At 39.7% G+C, this 18,005-nt stretch overlaps 1 protein-coding gene across 2 annotated transcripts in view; it reads right to left on the reverse strand.

Annotated features, from left to right (window-relative positions):
- Positions 1–18,005, reverse strand: part of GYS2 (glycogen synthase 2) — a 41,125-nt gene that overhangs the window by 12,643 nt on the left and 10,477 nt on the right. For both annotated transcript variants that reach the window (XM_063154220.1, XM_063154218.1), the window contains exons 4-9: positions 16,504–16,695; positions 15,859–16,044; positions 7,765–7,909; positions 3,604–3,721; positions 3,078–3,198; positions 327–433 (exon numbers count right to left, since the gene is read on the reverse strand). In XM_063154220.1, coding sequence (XP_063010290.1) covers positions 327–433; positions 3,078–3,198; positions 3,604–3,721; positions 7,765–7,909; positions 15,859–16,044; positions 16,504–16,695 — 869 coding nt within the window. The remainder of the gene's footprint in view (positions 1–326; positions 434–3,077; positions 3,199–3,603; positions 3,722–7,764; positions 7,910–15,858; positions 16,045–16,503; positions 16,696–18,005) is intronic.

Below are 18,005 nucleotides of genomic sequence, written 5' to 3' on the forward strand. Positions count from 1 at the left end.
AGGGTGTACCAGAAACATCCAGAAGACATTCAGAACAATGGATTTTCTAGAGCATTTGACTCTGTTGCTACAAAACAAGTACTATAGTACTATTTGCTAATAGAATGACAACACAAATTAACTAAAAATAACTGTGGATTAAAAAAAAAAAAACAGACCTAAAAGAAGAAATATTTGACCTTATTTATCTTTCCCATCTCTTTCATGCCTGAAATACATTCTAGTTACCCACAATCCTTAGTTGTAGCAAAAAGAGGGAGCATTCTCCAGCTGAGACTTTTGCATGAGTCCCCATCAGACTGCACCAGGGTGGGAATGGCAATTACCAGAGCTGCTTCCGGACTGCTTGTCCTTTCAAGGTTTCCACATTAAAATTGTTGGTTTTTGCTGGCATGATGAAGAACACGATAACTGTAACATCAGCCTTGTGAACCTACGTGACAAGAAATGGAGAGCAATTTAAAATAAAAAAATCTGATACAGAATATCACAGCCAACTTTAAGAATTAGTCACAGGAAATGCCAAATGCACTTTGGTTTTCCAGGAAGGCTCAGATCTTGTAGCTCTTGCTACAAACAAAGTTTTGTCAAATCAGAGATCAAGATGGAGATGTCACCCAGTTTCAATTTGGGCAATCAGATCTTCCTGAGCTCTCATGGTTTAGAGAACATGGCTTTGGCTGAGCACATAAACTGTAGAAAAATAAAAGTCCTACACACTTTCTCACCTGACACAAACTATGCTGGCTCAAAGGAGTGAGTGTTTGGCTTACTATCTGAGGTATGCCTAGCCATGATATGAGGGAAATTCCTCCAGCAGAGAAAGAACAACCATTTTCTACCTGAAACTCTGGCAAAGAACCTGCCAGACATGCAAAAAGCCACAAGTAACTTCTTGCCCATCCAGCTATTTCAAAGGCAGAAAGCACTTGCTGTGAATTCTGACCCTTTATTTCTAGGTGGTTTGACACGCTAGTTTCTCCTGTGCATGAACAAGGTTCAAAATACCAGGTCCATTCATTGCTGCATGAATGAGGTTTTACTCCTCTCATCAGCTGTTTAATGAAAAGCTAAGGGTGAACTCTGTTCAGAGCTGTAAAAATTAAATTACTTTGAATTGCCTCCATTTCAAATTTTAGATACAAACCCATTCAATAGTGTGCCTTCTCTCAGACTGACACAGAGGGAAATGTACAGTGTAAAAAAACCTATGGGAGTCATCTATCATGTTTATGTTAATTAATGTTCTTCCCTTCCCTCTCTTCCAAGTGGGTTCCAAGTCCATTGTGCTATAATCCTAGTATGCATTAACAATGTCTCCCAACATCCATATTTTATTTGCAAAAATTTAGGAAAGTTTTCAAGCAGCAGAGGAAAATGTCTTTGGAAAATGTCTTTGTAAAATAAAACAATTTAATGCAATGGTATGTCCTTTTTAGGTTCAGGCACAATACTGGGAAATTTAGGAAGTACCACCATTTCCAGACTTGTAATTAGTGCAGGTAGTCTACTATTCCCAATGGAATTACATCTTGAATTAATTACAGAGCAGGTGTTGCTACAACAGCTAATCAGATGCCGGCATCCACACTGGAAGAACAATGCAATAAATCCAGGCTCAGCTTCTGGGAGAAGCAACAGTACACTGCTCTATAGAGCCTGGGAAAACTAGCCTGTTTCCTTTAATTTCCATCAGCCTTGTTTACCATGGATGCCATCAGGAAGAACTTTTTCACAGAAAGGGTGATCAGGCAGTGGAAGGGGCTGCCCAGCGAGGTGGTGGAATTCACCCTCCATGGAAGTGTTCAGTAAACAACTGGACATGGCTCTTAGTGCCATGGTCTAATTGACAAATGGGTGATTGGCCAAAGGTTGGACTCAATGATCTTGGAAGTCTTTTGAAGCCCTAAAGATTTTATGATTCTATGATATAAATCATTAGCTGCAATAAGAGATTCCTGCAATAACTGCTCAGGCAATTCTTTCCCTCTTATCGCACAAGACCTTCCACGTTACCAGCACTCACAGGTAACAGCATGAAAATGCCACTAGCAGGTAGCTGATGTTGCACAGCACTGCCAAACAGCTGATTTCTGCTGGGGAAGAAATACTTCAGTTCTGTGAGGTGATCTGTGTGTCTGAAGGGATTAAGAATTTCTAGAAAATCCAGAGTCACTAAATGCCATAATAATAGAAGGTGGCGGTAGAACAATTGTACTTAGGGCTTTGGACATTAGTGATTCTTCCATCCCTGCTGACAGAACAGTATCATAACTTTTATCCAGATTTTCCATATTATTCAACTGTTAAAGGGTACAAAGGACAGAGTCTAGGACAACAGCTAATTGATCCTTGCCAAATGATTGAAAACCAATTAGCATTATTAGCATTTTTCTGGGTTTTATTTTCAATATATTTGTCTTTGGGACACAATGGAGACATTTTCAATTGTATGTAGTAAGGGCTCTGCTCTGTGATTTTTAACAAGGCCTTGCTCTTATCTTCATTGAAGTACTCCATAAAGACATTTAGAAACATTGCACCAATTTTGTTGAGGAAACAGAACCACAGAGACCTGAACGGATTCCCATTGCCTTGCACCACACCACTGTCACTCTATGAATTTTAATGCAACATTCCCATCCAGTGGGGTAGCAGAGATTTAAAAGATCATAAACAGGTCCTAACAAATTAAGCAAAAAGGATGCTTAAAAGGATGTTTTTAAAATGACGCTTTTAACTTTTATTTTCATTATAATACAGAAGCTATCAGGGTAAACTCTAGAATACTATTTTTGTTACTTCTCTCTAAAAACTAGGGAGGCAACCATGGATTAACTTCTTGAACTATGTAATTAATTATTTTCAATTATACAACCAATCTATCAATTAAAACTGTGTGAAATCATCATATATTCTGATGGTTCAGGAGGAGAGCCCTATGAAAACTGTGAATATCCCATAATTACTTCCCTATAAACCAGAGTATTGAAAGGGAATTCTTGTAGGTGACTTCCACAGGATGGTGAGTTTGAGCATAAGCTCTATGCTTTCAACAGCTGTGTAAGCTTTCTTACCCTCAGCAAAAAGTTTAATCTTGATAAGGCTTCTAGAAACATATCAGCTCCTTTGTTGGAAAACTCGTATCTCCCAGCAATGAAGAAAAACAAGGTCTTGTCAAGATCGAAGTCAAGGTGGCTGAAAGCAAAAAAACAGACAAGAACAAAGTATTTCTCAAGATACAATCAAATAAAACACACAACAGCTTTCTATTCTGGAGGAACTTATTATCCCCAGAGAAAAATGAAAGTGAAGCTTTTCTGCTGTGCTTTAAATTGACTACCTTAATCTAACTAATTGCATCTTGGGTAAATAACAAACAGATCAAGATCTGCTGTCTGAAATCACAATCTGTTAAGTTAGAGTCAGATCTGGTGTCTAAAATCCCCTTAGCTTCTGACTGAGAAATCCCAGACAGACATTTGAATAAGCTGGTTTCAAATTTCCACTCCTCTATGAAGTACTTGTTAGTCCTCCTGCTTTGGTTCTTGCTTTAAATAGTGTCGGACAAGCATTGCTAATTTTTGAAAAGTAAAAGCATACCCATAGAAATGACCTCGAATGAACTCTTGGATCCTAGCCTTGTACATGGAATGCAAATTCTGAAACTCATGCATTGCTGAAAATTTCTTAATGTTCAAGCCATTTGGGGTGACAACATCTGGAAAAGCAGAGAAAAGGCAGAGGTAGACATCTTCAGAGTCAGAGAAATCTTTAAGGAAAGAACCAATGTGTCTCTCAGGTTTATGTGAACAGGTTATGTTTTTATGTTATTCAGGGGAGGGAACAGCATTGCCTCCACAAAGCTCTTGCATATGTCTCTGCACATCTGCAGCATCAAAGCAGCTTCACCTGTCCTCAGCACGGGGCAGACCCTGCCCTTTTGTCCTGTCAAGACCCCAGTGACGTCTCCATTGAGCCATACATTTGTTGTGCAACTTGCCCTTTACCTCTTTATCCTTGATATCACTGTTGCCCGCTCAATCACTACAGATTGAGAGCCCTTGGAAGCAGAAATTGTGCTATGGCCGTGTTTACTGCATGGCACAAGAGATACCCATTCTATCAAAACTTCTGAGGAATTATCAAAAAAGGGAGCATATAAGAAATATTTATAAAACAGCCTCTTTCCAGTAATCAGTTGTGTTTCACCTAAAAATATCCATGGAATAGTTCACTTTACATTTTTACTGCTGCTCTCCTCCAAGATTCTAAAGGATCTTACAATTAAAATTTGTTCATTTCCAGCATTTTAAAGGTAGAGTTTTGGGATATACACAGAGGACGGGCACTGAAATCCAGTCACGCTTAGCCTTCCTGGTAGATCACAGCAGCTATTCAAAGGCTTGCCCCAAATCCAGTCCAAGTAAATGGAAAGAATGCCATTTTCTGTCCTTTGAGCTGGGTTATGAATGAAAATGAAAGGGAAGGCCAGTTCCTCAGCAGATGTATTTCATGGCACCACAACTGACTGAAACACACTTATACTACTTTATGATACTTGCCTGACATTATGCAAATGGCACAGCCATTTTTGATTATTTCCTTGAGAATTACAGTCTGCTTTAGCAATATATGTGTTTCCCTGCCATGTAAGTGATCTGTGGTTAAACTTTCACCTGAAAATGTCCTGAAGCACTGTAGGTTAAACTACAAGAGATAAAAATATAACCTTTAGTAGTAACCATGAAATAGCAAAAGTCTTGATGGATCTGTTTCTGGAATACCAATTCTGAAACTAAAGACCAGGAAATCTTTACTTGCTAGGTACTGAAGATTTGGTTTTCAATGGCCAAACAGTCTTGGTGGACATGAGGAGAAAACTTGTGCTTTTACCTTCTCCTGCCCAGCACTTAAGAATTCTCTGAACAAAGGCCTCTGGGGGGAGGTAACAGAGCAGAACCATCCTCCACTGTCTTTACCAACAACACACCTTCTCCTTTCTCTGACCTGTTCCTTGTTCTGTGTGGGAGAACTGGCTCGTGCAGGACAGAGCTTTGAGACTCCAGCCATCTCCAAGACTTCCCAATACAGGAAGAATCCCTTCCCCAGCTATTTCTGGCCAGCTTCTTTCCACACTCACATTCATTTATCAGGGAGTTTTGGAGAGTCTCACCCACCAGCAGCAGCCTGTGCATAACCTACTCCCATGTCCTTTGGCTTAACTGCAGCTTCATTTATCCTTTCATGAGGACTGGGGCTCCATCCATCTCTTGCTTAAGGCTTTGAGATGCATGACAGACATGGTGGCCCAAAGAACCAAGTTCACTATTTCTGCTCAACACACAGGAATATTTTGAACATGTGTGAGGGATGAAGTGATGAAAGAGAGTTTGGTCCCTATGCTGTTTTTTTTTTTGTTTGTTTGTTTGCTTTTGTTGCTGTTCTTATTGTTTAATGAAATAACAATACTTTTGTTTGAGAAATTGTCCCAAGTAGGCCAAACCAGAATGTTTTGACTTCTGTATTTATAGGAAAGAAACTGACATGGTTTAAGTAATATTAGCACAGTTTTCTCTTGATGGATCTCTAACAGTAGAGTTGACTTGTACTTTTTTCAGAGTTTCTATCTATGATTTTGATCAAATACATACAGATAGGTAGCCTAGATCTAGAACTCAATTGATACCTGAATCTCTTGGAATTTTGATTCAAACTCCTCTCTACTGCTAATGAGAAATATGTTCCATATCTGAGTGAAAACATTAGAAATCCTATAACATCAGTTTTCAAACCACAAGAAAATAACTTATGATCACTGACAAAATCCTGCTGGATATGTCAAAGCTTTAGACAAATATGGTTTGATAAATTGTTGATCACATAACAACTGCAGCAAGTGGGATCAGCATAATGCAAGCAGTCATTCTGCCAAGTTTAGACTGGCAAATTGGCCTTTGTCCCACTGCAAAAGTTCTCTATGCAATTGGCTTTATTAAATTTTAAAGGGACCTCTCCAAGTGATGAGATTTATAATTTAAATTATAATCCAAGTTTGATGTTAAAGAGGAGTAGCAGAACACCTCAATTTAGCATATTTCTGAGTTATTTTTAGCTAACTATTTGAAAAATAGTTGAAAAACTATTTTTATCTCAATAAATGCAAATAAAATTTAATTGTGCTAATTCAGCATCCTCCTTTTAAAGGTTTATTTTTAAAGTGGATGGAGAAATGCACACATGCTTTCAGTATTCATGTTCCTTAGCAAGCTCAATGACCTACTGAAGGATTGATGGGTGTTTCAAAAAATCAATGTCTATGCAGATTTCACAACTTCAGAGAGAATAAATAGTGTGAGAATAGGTTCCTGCACAGTTTATTTGTGGTCTTGGATTCAGAGAAACTATTAAAGTACTTATTCTCATCAGACTTCCCACTTAGAGTTGTTTCTTAGGATTTGGGGTGACAATTTCTACTGAATTTCTTTCTAGCTATATCAACATGAAGCATGACATCTCTCAGTAGTTTTTTAACCCAAACATTAAGTATATTTACTTGGTTTCTTCAAAGTTGCAAGAATAATCACAAAAAGCTCAGGCCTGTGAATCTCTGTGCATGGAATTCTCTTCAGCTTCAACTGATGTTTTATCTGTGAGCAGTCTGGAGATTTTCTTCCCCAAATTAAACTGGATTCAGACTCATTTCAGTCTCCTAAAATCCCAAAACACAGACTATGATTTTCAATGGTAGCTGTGGTGGGGAGAAGTGTCATGTCTATATTAAAAAAGCTTTAAAAGTTTGATTTTCAGAGTGCTCTGCACTCTGAAAAATCAAGACCTTTCAGAGGTATCCCAGTTTAAATGACTGAACTTCAGAGACTTTTAAGACATGGCTTTTGTGCTTAAAATAAAATGAAAAAGATAATCTAAATCCATCATCCTATTGACAGCTAGTCAGGAATGAGGCAAAGGACTCCATGAACAGCTCTTTCGTTCAGGTTCAGGAACCCCAATGTGGCTTGAAGCATTGAAGTTAATCAGGATAACAATCCCAAACTATAATCAGCACTGCAAATCAACCAATAACTCTACAAGGAGTAAGCAAAAAAATCCCCCAAATAAACAACTAAACCCCAAAAATAAAACAAAAAACCGAGTTCAAACAAAAATAATAATTTGAGCACTGTTTAATTTTAAATAACCAAGGTACCAACACACCTGCTAAATAGTCTCCAAAACTGTTGTGCAGTTTTCCCTCACACTGCTTACCTGCACGTGGAGTATTGGGATTTATCCCTATAAAGCACTGAGGTGATTTAAAGAGAAATCTGATGACACATCAAACTGGGATCATGACCTTACTCAAAACCCAAGCATGGAACAAGACAAGGTTTCTAAGCTTCATATTTTATGAGCCTAATATCAAGAGGAAAACCAGACAAATTATTGGGCACAGAACTATTTTTCAAACTCTACTTGTTGGCCTAATAGAAAATATTTTATCTATATGAAGCTTATCATGGTTCAGTTCTAAAAGCATGGAAACCCTGCCACAGACAAAATTCCTGAAGCTGAGGAGTCCTGGCAAAAAAAAGCCTAACATCCATGGAAAACTGGTTAATCCCTGTAGCATAGCCAGACACACCTGTGCATATGTTCTGTCTCTTCATGTTTGCATACTGCCTCTATTTTGTTCATTTAGTCTAAGGATATGTGGGCATTCTGAGGAAATAACAGTAAAAAAAAAATTGATTCAGGTCTTACCAGGGCTTTTTTTAAGCATATGTTCTGCTTCTGTAGCTGTGATCTGGGAGACTGTGGTGAACACATGGGCACAATGCACAGATGCCCGTTCCATACAGTACCGATGGTAAATCTGCCTCTCTCCAGCCTCCTTGTCAATGTCAAACTGTTAAATAACAAAACCAACAAAAAAGACACCTGTGTGACATGAGCATCAAACTGTCTCCCTCAGGGAAGGTTTCTCCTGCTAGGCTCCTTTTCCCCAGGGAATGAGAACCACAAGATCCACGTGATTATGCTGCTGTTTTGTCATTCTGATGTTTGAACTGTTTTATCAACTTCAAGGAATCTGAAAGAGCAGGAGAGCTCTCAGATCCTGCTTGTTCCTCAAAGAATGGCAGCTCTGCCATGGAAGGAAATCTAGATTAATGATTCCATGAAAAGTAAGGATCTGTGGAATTTGGCCTGCTGGCTGGCAATGTATCATGTTGCAGCTTTCACGGGCTTGTTGGAAAACTTGGGAGAGCAGGGAGGTTGCTGGTAGCTGAAGGGAAGAGAAGAAAACAGGAATGGGGATGAGGACAGAACCTGGGGACTTGGCAGAATGGTGGGAATCACAGGTAGGCAGGAGAGAAGTGGAGGGCAGGATATAAAGACAAAGTGACAATTCTCAGTGGAAAAAAGAAAACAGAACATGAGATATTTTCTGACACTCAGAGATATTCTTCCTCCAACTCTGCCACTGTCACTTGCTGCTTCTTATATTTCAGTTTGAACTCCCTTAATTTTTAGAGACAGATGCAAGTTAAACTGCTAGATAAGACATTCCAAACACCCAAGTATTTCTAAGTCACCTTTAAATCTTGCAGCTACCCTTTTTTAACTTATGTTATCCTGATGCAAAGAAAATGCACAATTCCCTTGAGTCCACGCTTAAAGGTTCAAATGTTCACTAACGGTGTCCACTGCAAAATCACTACAACATAGTCTATAAAAGGTGTCAATGCTTTCAATTAAATCACAATCCTCTTAGTCTTCCATGATGTTTCACTTCTGGAAACAGAAGTCTTGAGTCCCTAAGGTCAACAGCATGGGCACCCAGTGGCCTGTGTGAGTTTCATGGAGGGTGACAATGACTCTCAGTGAGCTCTGCTATGATCACTGCCTAATGCAGGCTGCACAGCCTGATTCTGATTACATTTGACTGTGTAACTTTGACCATAATAGATTTAACCCCTATCACAGGCAGGGCAGACAGCACTTTCTATAGTTAGGACTGTGTGACCCCTGCCATGGCCAGCTGCTTTTAGAAGCAGTTGTGTCCTCATATATCGTCTTTTCTGCATTCCCCATGAGAATTTTGGAGCATGAAATAGAAAGGACATTTTCTCCAGGACATTCATCTCATTTGCCACAGAAATTGAGTGGTAGAAAGAACACAAAGAGAAAAATAAAGGGGAATTCATTTGGCTCCTTTTAGTGCTACAGGTCTCAGCATCATCCTTGGCTTACACTAAACTGATTCACAAGGAGCTCTTAACTGCATATTTGATTGTCTACACATTCTGTGCAAAAAAAGATACAAAATGGGACAGTTCTTTAGCATGCTAGACAAACACATGAATGGGATGGGCACAACTACACAGTCATAATTATGAAAGTATTTTCAAACACATCTGGCTTTCTATTAAAAATACTTTTGAAATTGCTAGCAAACAAATTGCTGGTCAAACTTCAAAGGCCTTTTGTTCTCTTTTTGCTTTCTCACCAAGAATGGGTTTTAATTACAAAATGTGATTAAAAATTAAATTTGGGACATGCTCACCAACTGTTGATAAAGACTCCCTGTAACACTGCTGGGGCAAAGGTTTATAAAAAGATTGTTAAGCACTCTGACTTATTTCTAGTTAACTTTTATTTCTTTGGTTTCATGAAAAGACTTTACATATTTAACACATATCAGTGCTAATTCCTTCATTGCAATTCATTTTCCCACCTTTCATAAACAGGAAGTATTTTGTGTATGCTTGTGGGGCTTTTGGCATGTTTTTGCAAAGGTACACAATTCCACATCTATTAGGAAGTACGAACAGAGGTCATGGGGTTCTCACATTTCATTTGCTCTCACTCTCCAGCAGCTTCCAGCACCAATCAGTAAAGCAAGACCTTGACTTTTCACCTCAGGGTGGAGTAAGAACTGTGCACTTCTGAGCAGGCTGGACAAGCGACTTCAGAAAAGAGCCTTAGCCAAGTTGAAGGGCAGGTTAAATGAAAATTAATTGATGAGACAGTGCAGGTGACTCATTTAACCCAACTAGTCCTGTGCAAAGCTGAGCCTGCCCCGACAATCTCCAGAGTCAGAGGCACTGTGGGGCATGGGACAACATGCTGAAACCAGCAGGACACCTGGGCAGCTCCTCACCCCCAACCAAAGCTCCTGCTCAACCCTGAGCCCTGCTCTGTGTCCAGCCCAGCTCAGGCACCTGTGAACTCTGCTCCAAACCCCTCGTGCTCAGCCAGAGCAAAGCGAGATTCCCAAGTGCGTCACACCTGCTTTTGTTTGTTTGCTGTTTTCAGCAAATGGGAACACTGGCTATGCCACAGATCACAGCTGCATCAAGAGAAAAAAAAAAAAACCTAAGTCAGATGAACTGTTTACAGAACCCTTTAGGGTAGAAGAAGCTCTTAAGGTCCTTTAGTCCAACTATTTCAGTGATATTTAAAGGCCAACAGCTTCAATATCCACTTCCCTGTAAATTTATTGGAGGATCCTCTCCTTCCCTGACCAGTGGAAAGCAAGCAGATTATTAGAATTTACAAGAGGGCAAGGATTAGAAGGCAAATAACTCCTTTAGAAGGCCACTGATTTCAAAGCAAAAGATGTTCCACAGGTACAATGCTTTGGAGTAAAATTTGCATTTGCTGCAGTGCATTTCTGAGGGAAAATTTTGGTTCATTTCTGTGGATTCTTTGGTTCATTTTCTATGGATCCATGTAATGAGCAAAACATCCCATTGATCTCTTAAAATTCAACATGTTAGGGGGCACAGCAGGTAATCACTGAGCCTCCCAGCATGACATTCTGAACTTTGAGGGAAAAAGAGGAGAATATTAAGCAGTTATGTTTCTTCTGGAAACAGTCACTGAAGTAGTAAATCCAAATCAGCCATTCCTACTTCAAAATTATAAAGATGAATTGCAAAGTATTTCCAAAACACAAGAATCATTTGAGAGTGGAGAAAGAGAAAGGACTATATTAGCCATCTAAATCCTTGTCTGAAAGAAAGACAAATTATTTGTCACAGTCTACAAAGAATCTCTAGATAATGATATTAGCCTATGGTGTCCTAATGAAAAAAAAAAGGATGGTGAAAACCAACAGAAGTTAAACCAATACAAATTCAAACTGGAATTAATATATGTAATTTTCCTAAATAAAACATGACAACATCTTTTCAGAAATAATACAGACTCACCATTTAATACCCTCACCATTTAAACCTTACCTCAAGAGTGGATAACATCACTGTAAATATTTTGTAATTCAAATAAAAGGTACAGGTTTGATGCCTGAGGATTTTAGACAGAGAACAAAATAATCTTTCTTGGTCTTTTAAAAGAGTGGTACACTCAAGTTCAAAGCGATTCTGCAGGACCAAGGAACAGTCAGAGACTGGTTTGAAGTTCAAATTCCTAAGTGACTAAAAGGTAGAATGGAAACATTTTTGCTTCCAGCATAATCTCACTGGCTGCTGCTGTCTAAATTAGGTAAGAACCACTCCCTTAAAATCCAGCTAACATCAAATTTACCTCCAATTGACTGTTGCCTTATGTAAAGAGAGCTTTCATTCTGGTATGGCTCTGCCAGGCCAAAAGAGAATGAAATTTACACTTCCTGGCTTAAATCAGATTTCCATCAGCTGTTCTGTTGACAAAGTGGATTAGCTTTGTGTAACAGTGAGTTCAGTGACAAACTGGACAGTCTAAGTTTGTCACTGAACTAATGTGAGACATTGTCAGCAAAAAAGCTCTTGACTATTCATTTTCATTGGGATTTTTAGTACTTTTCCTTTTAGACTTCTTGGGACAGGATTTTCTACCACTTTGCAAACAGGATTCAGCTGCACCTGCATGAGCTGAATGAAAATGTTCCAAGTTCTAGACAGAAGTGTTACACATCAGCAGGGCAACCTAAGGAAAAAGGCAATGAAGACTATGACTGACCTTTTTTCCCTTCTCCTTTTCCCATCAAACTCCAAGTGTTTTTTTAGTAAGAAGCATCAGAGGCTGAACCACACAAACTTCTTCATGATGCCAGGCCACTGTTCCCAAAAATAATTTCAGATGATGACCTCTCCAGGTTAAATAATTTTCCAAAATTAGCTGTCTATTCACCTAGGAACTTGTTTGGATCATTGTGTCTCAGTTAATTTATGAAAGGTGCTGGTTTATTTGAAACTCTCAAGGCATGAAAGGATACAAAAAAAATCCCCACGCAAAACAAGCAAATAACTAAATCAGTCCCCCAAACAATAGGGAAAACAATAACAGATTAAGAATGTTAATCTTCAACTGAGAAGCCAATTCCTCCTGAAGAGAGAAAGGCTCCACAGACCCTGAGATTTTTTTTCACAGAAATTCCTACCTTTTAGCAATTTTGGTTAGTTATCTTGGCAACAAACATAATCTCACACACCAATGTAAAAGCTGCTCTGGACATGGAGACTATGGGAAAATGCCCTATTGGCTGGACTACTTAGATATACAAAATTTCTTAAACTTCTCTTGGGAATTAAAACTTATAAAAAACCCTGCTTGATATTGAAATTAGGCAGTGTGGAGTTTGGAAGAGTTCAATAACCCATAGGTTTACTGAGCAGCCCCTGACCCAGTCATGTACCCAGGATTCTTCAAATAATTAAAAGCAAATAAAAATAAAGACACTGTCAGTTACTGTACATGTCACCCCATTTTGTTCTTTTGGTTTTCCCTCCCTTCCTTTCTCCAGGATGAGAGTGAATTAAATATGAATCTAGGTACTAACATATGCACTAAATAGTAACACAACAGTGTTACTTCTGGTGGCCACTGTGCTCCTGAGCACCTGCTAAGAGTTTAACACCCAGGTTCTCACTGGAGCAGAGGCAGGTAAATTCCAGCCAGCCCAGATGAACTGAGTTAAAACTGTAAGAATATAAGAATTGTATAAGCTCAAACCTTAACCACCGAATCATTAAGGTTGGAAAAGACCTCTAAGATCAGGGAGTCCAACCTTTGACCAATCACCACCTTGGAAATTAAAGCACAGCCCTGAGTGCCATGTCCATTGCTAAGCTGTAATACTGCCTAAGAACCAGGATCCCATCTCTGAGGGAAAGAGCAGATGGCTCGGGAGGAGGTCAGGACTCACACAACATTACGGTTTTACATCCATATAGCACCCTCCCATCTTCCAGCCATCCACAGCTTCCCTCTACTAGGCTGACTGGGTTTGCAACCCCCCCAGAAAATGTCCTCTTACAGATTACAGGCTGAGATGTGCCCTCAGCTCATGGAACAGGGAGTTCTGGTAGCCCACAGCTCAGGACTCCACTGATCTTGCATCTTCTAGCCCTGCTGATCTATGGGGATGGTTTGACAGTGCAGTGGGAGAGTCCTGCACTGTGTGGGCAGTGCAGAACTGCCTACCAGGCATCCTAACTCAGCATTTTGTGGACTGTGTTGCGGGCTCGAAACAAAGACGTGAGGTTTCCTCTTTTCTCTGTATGAGCTGTACACGCCTGATTGCGTCAGGCACAACAAGGCCACACGCTTTCATTCTGTGCTGCAGCCATTTTTCTGTGACGTCTGGCACAACACATCCTGGCAGCTGCTGCCTGGTGGGAACTGTGTTCTAGCTGTCAAACACCGGTCAAACGTGAGAACTTAATCATACTTCAAAGGAAAACATTTCTGCAATAGCACCGAAACAGGAAACCCAGCTATTTTTGGGGTGGGATGGGGTGAAATGCTCTAAAAAAATATTGCTTCTTCCAAAGATTAAACATTAGGAAGCCCTAAAGAATCTTCTTCACTAAGCAAATTGCTTGCTTGACCTAAATAGTTTGCTGCTAGAAGGCAACAAGAATATGTCTGAAGATCTAGCTGTTATTTAATTATGGTATTCGAGATCAAGCTCTTGTGTCTCAACTGACTTTTGGGCCAAGGTGACCTTTTCACAGCCAAAGAAGCCCTCCCTAAGATAGTTAAATTTTCCAGGAAGAGTTTTAGCATCCTATAGAAATATTAAACAATGTTATAACAGCTTGACATAATTTCCTCTATTAGTACCTTTAATTGTCAACCCACAGAGGGTATAAAGCATTACAGCCTAGAAATCCACAATTTCCTTCCCTTAAATATTATTTACAGCCATTTAGAATGATATATGAAATTGATATTTATGTTTCTTTTCACATATTCTTAGAATAAAATCTGAATAGACATTTCTGTATTTGTGACATAGCTGATGGCCACCAATGGGATTTGTGAGGCTTTGAAGGATGCACAGTGCTTTCACACATAAAGATGTTCATGTCATGTGTGGACAGAAAAAAATTATATTAATACTGTGACTAGTTTATAAATATATTAAAATCTGCAGGTTTAGTCAGATGTAAGATCATTAGAGTACCTTTTGAGTACACAGACAAGGGTGAGGCCCCCCAAAAGTATTCATGAAGAGAAAAAAACCCAGTTGCTTTGAGATAAAAAGGACTACTTTCCAGACTGCTTGCAGCTCTCTCAATAAACCAGAATCAAAACAAACCATTCTGTATTATACACACAGAAAGACTATGAGTGAGCAGGAGTGTCTGGACTCCTACACAGCAGGACTGTGATGTTCATGCTGCCTTATTAATGCACCTAACACCATAACTAACTTAGGAGTCTAGGAGAGATGATTTACAAGGGCTTGGAGGGACAGGACAAGGGGGAATGGCTTCAGAATGACAGAGAGCACGTTTAGATTGGATATAAGGAAGAAATCCTTCCCTGTGAGGATGGTGAGGCCCTGGCACAGGGTGCCCAGAGCAGCTGTGGCTGCCCCTGGATCCAAGGCCAGGTTGGATGGGGCTTGGAGCGACGTGGGATACTGGAAGATGTCCCTGCCCATGGCAGGGTCAGAATGAGACGATGTTTGCCAAAAAAAACCCCAAACCATTCCATGATTCCCTGTTTCTGAGTCAGGCCAGCAATACACAACTGCTTAGGCCTTGTCTTTGGAAGACACAGCTCCCCAACATGTCAAGCTTACAACATCCAACTGAAAATTACCAACTCTGTCATTTTCTTCACTGTTTTTAGCCAAGGAAGTGCATGAACAATGTGGTTCTTTTATGTACCTCTACCTTCACTGAGTGCTGGAATGGAAAAACCTCTTGAATTCAGGTTTGTCTGTGACCATATGAGAAATCCCAGATCAGGCAAGGTACCCTGATGAGGGCAGTGCAAAAAACATTTGGGTCCTTGAAACATTGTTTTGTGTTATGCTTTGAGTGGAAAGAGAACAGTGAAAATCAAATCCAACAGACAGTTTACACACATTCCAAGAAACACCTGTGAGTCTTTTGAACTCAGAAAGTACTTCTACATTTGCCAGTTACAAATTAGGGCTAACCTGAAATGCTTGAAATTAGGACTCATTATGGTTTGTAAAAATTATGAAGCAGGCTGGGGGAAAAAAAAAGTCAAAGCAACCACGATCCCCTTCAATTCTGGGGTATTTTTCGCAAGAGGAGGGCTACTGGTTATTTTTTCTACTGTATTACATTAAGAAAGACTTTTGTGAGGCTCCACCTGAAGGGTCAGATGTTGGCTAGAGCTGAATAGGTTTTACTAGTTTCCACTGAGCCTTCAGACCTGTTAGATGAGACAAAAGCACTCATGCCTAGACACTTCATGATCTTAAAAATGTTGATTCTCATGCTCTGGAATCAACAACCAGCTATGGGTCAGTCATAAGCAAGCACACAAGCCAGAAAATACAATAAATAGTGTAACACCATAAACAGAAAGGGAGCTGGTAGACAATTAGTTAAATAAACAGAAAAGAATGAGAAAAATGTCTCTTACTTGGTCCAGATTGTTGTAAAAGTCAATATTGGCTGCACACAAGTATCTGCCAAGCAGAGTTGCATGGGTAGTAAAAATTGTGGCGACGGGAAGTTTCTGTGATCGAGACAGGATTAAACCCACTCCTGCCTGCCACTCGTGGAAGTGGGCAATTATATTGGGCTTGTCATCAAACTGACAGGAAAGCTGAAAAGAAAAAGAAATACATGAAACATACATTATCATGTCCATCATCCCAGCCCCAGAGAACTTTGCTTTTTCTTTTTTTTGGTGAAGCCTTTTGAACACTTGCTTTCCTTCTTGTGACAAAACAGTACAATTTTAAGAGGACATATGCCTTGATTTCCATCAGCTCTAATCCTTAACCCAAGAAAAATGTGTACCTCTCTAGCTCCTCAGAACAGACCTCTTTCTAGAGTGTCAGAGGGCTCTGGCAAGCACAGTCACTCAGACTCCACACTGGGCAGCCCCACTGCCCTTCTTCTGGAAAAATACAGTTGAATGACCAGTCAACATTTAAGTTTTAAATACAAATTTGATTTACGTTGAGATCAACTTCCTAAAAATCTTGGTTTTCAAACTGGAGAATAGGAACCACATCCCAAGTAGTTTTGGTCTGCAAATCTCTAGATTTAAAAACTGTACCTCTTTCAAAAACCAGGCTGTTAATGATCCAAAAATCACAGCATCATTGGCTTCTCGGTCATGAAAAGGGATCCCTATGTTGCTGACTTCCCAAAATTCACCTTTCCACTTGTCCAGGTTCCAAGCTGCTGATCCTATATCAAACAGTAAGACATAAGGGCTGCCCTCTATCAGCCATCTTCCAAAAAAGACCTATGGAAAAGAGGAAAGGATAAGAAGGATAGAAAGAAAAGGTTAAAGTGAATGTAATGGCCAGTTAGCATAACAATCTTCATCCATCACATCTGAAGTATTTCACACAAACAATGTGTATTCACAGTCCTACAACCCAGGACTTGCAGTTTTCTTTGCAAAATACATAGAGTAATACTGAAGCAAAGGAAACTATAACCTTTAGGAACATTTTATTTTTAAGTCTTTTCTTTTAGATTTTCATTGCAATAGTAACTTCTTTTCTGTGAAAGAAAAAAAAAAAGGTTAGGAAGACTACACTTGCTTGAGAAATGAGGTCTTCTTATTGAAGTATCTGAGCCGGTTCTGTTCTTATTTTAAAATTTTCATTTTCTTTCACTTATATTTGTCTCCAGCCTTTTGCTATCCATGCTAGATTACTGGGAAGAGGTTTTGTAGGACTGATGCTTTGTGCCTGTATCTACCATGACATTTCTTCCTTCTTCCCAAGCAGCACAGAGGGGAAGGATTCCAGTTCCATTTGGAAGAGTGGAAGGATCAATCAGAAGTGGGTGGAAGATCAATAAATCTCAACACCTAAAACCACATGAGGCTAAAAATGCAGCTTTCCTGCTTTGTCTCCATTAGTATAATTAAACATTTCTAAGAGTATTCACAACTTCACTGCCTGCACTGGCTTGCCCAACCCAGCTGGGCCCACACTACAGTCTGCAAAGTCAAATAATTTCACATTAAATCTGCCATCAAAACAGCTCAGATCTCAGGGGTTGAACCCAGCCCTGACGCTGCAATGAGCTGAAGAGAGGTGAGGTCTTGAAAACAAATAAGATAAAAGCTTTTGGCCTGTTTTCACAAAAAGTACAAGGCATAACAAAGGCAGGTTTGCTCCTTTTTGCTCCTCATGTATTTATTTCAGACTGCTCAGATTTGCTAGTCAGAAAAATGAGGTTAAAAAGCAGAGAACCCAGACTTCATCTAAATACAGGGTCAGGTTGTGGCAAGGAAACACACCTGAGCTGAGAAGTCTGGAAGCATTCCTAGGTCCCCTGGTTTAAAACCATCCATTGTGATGCATAAGCAAAACCCAGACATAAATGTTAATAGGATAAGTGCAGCTCCTGGAAACAAGAGCGTCATTATTGGAGATCAAAGCTATATTTGACATCCCTGGGACAGATTTGCTGCTGTATATGAATACTTCAGCAGCACCATGCACGTGTTGGGCTGGCAGAGGTGGCTGATTAAATTGGATGCATTGCTGGAACAACACAAAGCATTGCAATCAATTTGCCCCAGAAGTCTTTAGCTGT

The sequence above is a fragment of the Melospiza melodia genome, chromosome 4 (assembly GCF_035770615.1).
Source record: "Melospiza melodia melodia isolate bMelMel2 chromosome 4, bMelMel2.pri, whole genome shotgun sequence".
In the NCBI taxonomy this organism is placed as follows: Eukaryota; Metazoa; Chordata; class Aves; order Passeriformes; family Passerellidae; genus Melospiza; species Melospiza melodia.